The following is a 4,410-nucleotide window of genomic DNA, read 5'->3' on the forward strand; positions in this document are numbered from 1 at the left end:
ATGTGTTGTCATCAAGCTCTGCAGAAGCCTGATAACGAGTCACTCATTGGATTCAGGTGCGTCCGAGCAGGGAGACGTCTAACAGTCTGAGGAAGCCGACCCTCCAGGACTGGAGTTTGACACCCCTGGTCTAAAACATAATGAAAGGACAATTTACATAAAAGGTTAGTTTTTAGTTACTGAGTTTAAACTCAGATTTACATTCGGCGTTGACTCAGATGCTGAGCAGATATCAGAAATCAAAAGATACACGAACATCTCCAGTAATACAGACAGGTATGGCAGAGAAGAGAAGAGGACACTGGACAAACTGCTGGATATTATGGACAATGCCAGCCACCCTCTGCACACCATCATCAGTAACCAGAGGAGCTGGTTCAGTGAGAGACTGCTCCTTCCCAAGTGCAGAACCAGCAGACTTAAGAACTCCTTTGTCCATCATGCCATCACACTCTACAACTCCTCACTTGGGGGGAGGAGGACTAGAGCGCACGGGACAGAGGGGTAGGAGTTGGAGCGTCTTTCCTTCTACCCTCATTGTGCAATAACACACGGACACTTTCACTTGTATGTGCAATAATCTCAACCAAGTGCAATAATCGCAATAATAGTCATTGCTTTTTTTGTATATTTTTTTTTCTGCTTCTTCCATGCATATTTGTGTATTTTTTCCAACGGAAGAGTGTTCTATTATTTATGCTATATTATTCTTTATATAGTTACTTGTTACCTGCTACATTTTTACTTTTATTGTATATGCTGCTGGAACCTAAATTTCCTTGAGGGAGTCATCCCAAAAGGATCAATAAAGTTCAGTCTAAGTCTAAGTTCCGCTCTGAGAAATGTAACTTATTTTAATTAAATACAATGATAGTTTGGTATACTCTTTTTGTTTTAGACATCTCATTCAGGTAATTTTTTTATCCCCACCCAGTCGTCCAAATATCCAGTTTCACAGAGGGCTGAGCTTTGCACAGCAGCATAGGATGAGATTTAAAAATCAATCCAAAAGGAGAGTCACCATTGATATATTTGTAATTCATATCGCTCTGCACTTATTACTAGATGCCAACTCAGTGAACTGTATGCCTTGTCATCATTGAACCTGATAACTTCTCCACTTCCAACACAAGGAGCAAACAATTCTTATAGGGATAAAAAGGAAGAGGGGTGTGTATAAGAACAAAAAAAGACAATTTCAATTCGTGGTTCCTCCAATTTATTATGAAAATGTACAGGGGGATTAACGGTAAGACTTCTGGTAGCGGGCACGAGCTCCAGGTCCACCGAACTTCTTGGACTCGCAGCGACGTGGATCGGCAACCAGCAGGGTCCTGTCGTACTGGATCAGGATGTCCTTGATCTCTTTCTTGGAGGCCTCATCCACATCTGCAAAAGGACGAGAAGGTGAGTCTGCATGTGCTTTTCAATCTCAAGAGTTTGTATATAAAGACTGAATGAGATCTGAACAGTCGTTCAGCTCAAAAGGAAACCATGTACACTGAGATGTTTTACTTCCAAGCTCATATGACCTTTTATTGTTTTAAATCAATGACACATCATAGAGACAAATAAAGTTTTAGCTTTAAAAAAAACAAAACAAATAAAAACAAGGTCCCAGGCCTCAGACAGCAGATGGAACGACTAATACTCGTAAAAGTTACTGTTGACAGTTTTTTTTACTGCCCGTCTACCGTTTCTTTTACCACCTCTGACTACAGCTTCACAAGGCATTTAATCAGAGTAGTGTCCATGTCTCAGCATACCTGAACTGAAGGAGAGTTCATTGATTAGTGGAAAAATGTTTGCCTATGCTACGATAGGTGCAACATGCAATCCAGTTACGACTGGACCACACTAACTCTCTATTTGTACATGCTCTGTTGTTTTTAATTGTTATTCACGCTGGGCTTCTAGCTTATGACGATATCCAAAGGCAGAAAACAACATCAGCAGTTCAACTTTCAGGTAAAAACCCAGTGCAGCACTGAACGGCTTGTCCAGTTTGGTGAAGAAAAAAAAAAAAAACACAATCTAGGTGATCGTCTGACCTGACTAACACTTAATTTCTGTTGGACTAACATGATGACAGGTTTTAAAAGTGTAGTCTAGACTCTTTACGTATTGACACACTCAGTCTATACGGTGCTGAGGAAAAGGCAACTCAAGGCTGCTGCTCCATCTGGTGCCAGTCAGTTGCAAGCATTTTTCTGTCTTTGAGAGTTTTTTCCCCCTGTATTTTATGTTTTCCGTGAACTTTATTGTGCTTTATGTTGTGAGATAAGTGTGAAACTAATTAGCTGCTGATTATCTTGGCCAGGCCTTAAAAAAAAAAAAAACACTTTGTAAAGATATAGTGCTCAAATATATGTAAATAAACCTCACCTCTAAAGAGTTTGTCAACGCATTTTACCCACAGTATGAGTGATGTTTGAGCACTACATTATATTTATACTTACACTTCTGGTAGTAGGCAACCAAGGATTTGGAGATAGCCTGACGGATGGCTGGAGGATGATAAAACAAGACAAAAATAAGACTTAAAGCTGGGCGAAAACACAAGACAAGAAAAGATTCAACGGAAAAAAAGAAAAAATAATGTTCTGCCTACCATAAACCTGTGCGACATGTCCACCACCCTTCACTCTGACTCTGATGTCAACTCCAGCGAAGCGCTCCTTGCCGAGCAAAAGCACGGGCTCCAGAAGCTAAAGAAAGCACAAACATGTCAACACACACTTCTACAAATACTGGGACAGAGAGAGGGAGCATTAGGATGAGATCTGGCAGTCATGCCATAGTGCTCCACATTGAGTTTTTATTTATCCACGTGGGGTGATTCAGGGGCACTGAGACGCACCAAGCAGACGACCACAAGAACAGCAACCCGCATACACATTCATACGCCCCTGACAAAGCAGGGGTAGCAATGCGGGGTTAAGTGTCTTACCCAAGGACACATCTGACATGTAGCACGCAGGAGCTGGGGATGGAACCCACAGAGTTACAGATGCTGACGTTCAGTCTCACCTTGTACTGGAGAGTAGCAGGCTCCACCATCTCCAGGGGTCTGCCGTTCACCTTGATCAGGCCATTCCCCCTCTTGCAGTGGGCAACTGCTGTGGCGGTTTTCTAGAAGAGAAAGATGCTCATCAGACAAAACTACAATCAACTAAATAAACTAAACAACCTTGACACACAAAAACCCGATCACTGAAGTAAGTAATTTTACATCTTTAAATTTCCCTTCACAAAATTAATTATCCCGTGTTGTTCAATCATGAATCTCTATATATACTTCCCGATACTATCTATATTTTTCTTGCATTGCTGTGTTGCTGTGTTGGTGCTGTAACCCACTGAATCCCCTACATCCCAATTTGTTCACCCGTTTAAGGCAAGATAACTCATCATGTCGCAGGAAAGGTGATGGAAAAGTAATGACTTATTATAGTTAAACTTGGTTTGTCTAACATGTGAAATTAACTCAAATTAATAATTGTCATCCTGACAGGAGCACGAGCACATCCACTGCCGGGCTAACTAGCTAAGCTACATTTAACTAAATACTGAAGGAAGTCGACCGGTGACCAGCAGCTTCACAGGCAACTTAGCTGAACACACAACAACTACACTGCTTGAAGTTAATGTTGGGACCCATATTGACCGATATTTAAGTTGAATTAATGGCACGTCACGGTGTAGACCAGACACACGTTATCGCTCCACGCTAGGTAGTTTAGCTCAAGTGTGTTAGCACGACAGGGTAGCCACAACACCGCACGTGGAAGAAAACGTGTAAATTTACTCACTTTACGTCCAAAAACCTGGACAGACTGCAGAGGACCTTTAGCTGGCATGTTTCTGTAACACACAGAGGACAACAAGTCACATTAGAAACCCATTTAAAACGTTTAATTTTGTACTTTTTGGTCGCATCACACAGAAGAACATACCGTCTTCAGCTAGGGAGCCGTACGGAGAGACCGACGGGGTTTCACACGCCGAACATCAGGGGCTTCTGCACGACACTTCTGAAATGCTTTGTGGTAAATTTTGCGACAGTTTCCTCTGCTCTACCTCCATTTTACACTTGGGTCTGTTTATACTTTGCAGGTGTTGATACTGCTCTTCATGGTAAATGTCATTTTAGTCATGAGTAAATATATTCACTGTAGTAAGTGAAGAAACAGCAAACCTTCATTTGACTGGTTTATAAATTATTTCAAATATTTTTTATCTCTGGAGAAAAAAAATCTAGCAGGATTGTGAGAAAGATTAGTGCTGATTTATCAAAATTGTTGTTTCTTTTTTTGTTATTGCTCCAGTTTGTTGTCTGCTCTTGTTTTTGTTTTAAAAAAAGTTTGATTTAAATTCATGTTTTGATTCATGTTTTGAAATAACTTGTTC

At 40.9% G+C, this 4,410-nt stretch overlaps 1 protein-coding gene across 1 annotated transcript; it reads right to left on the bottom strand.

Moving 5' to 3' along the window:
* Positions 1-1,202: 1,202 nt before the first annotated feature.
* On the bottom strand, positions 1,203-4,058 carry rps16 (ribosomal protein S16). Its single transcript, XM_079335459.1, has 6 exons — positions 3,957-4,058; positions 3,813-3,864; positions 3,031-3,132; positions 2,612-2,708; positions 2,460-2,507; positions 1,203-1,389 (listed from the first exon to the last, which is right to left on the bottom strand). The coding sequence occupies exons 2-6, from the start codon at positions 3,858-3,860 to the stop codon at positions 1,244-1,246; spliced, it is 441 nt and encodes a 146-aa protein (XP_079191585.1). The 5' UTR covers positions 3,861-3,864; positions 3,957-4,058; the 3' UTR covers positions 1,203-1,243.
* Between the last annotated feature and the right edge of the window lie 352 nt (positions 4,059-4,410).

This window comes from Symphodus melops (genome assembly GCF_947650265.1).
Source record: "Symphodus melops genome assembly, chromosome: 22".
Lineage (NCBI taxonomy): Eukaryota > Metazoa > Chordata > Actinopteri > Labriformes > Labridae > Symphodus > Symphodus melops.

Bases quoted from the DNA above. Each gene is read 5' to 3' on its own strand.
- rps16 (XM_079335459.1), bottom strand. From the start codon at position 3,860: ATGCCAGCTAAAGGTCCTCTGCAGTCTGTCCAGGTTTTTGGACGTAAA. The intron at 2,709-3,030 runs GTGAGACTGAAC...TGCTTTCTTTAG, and splicing joins CTGCTACTCTCCAGTACAAG to CTTCTGGAGCCCGTGCTTTT. The intron at 1,390-2,459 runs GTAAGTATAAAT...GTCCTTTTGCAG, and splicing joins GGTTGCCTACTACCAGAAGT to ATGTGGATGAGGCCTCCAAG.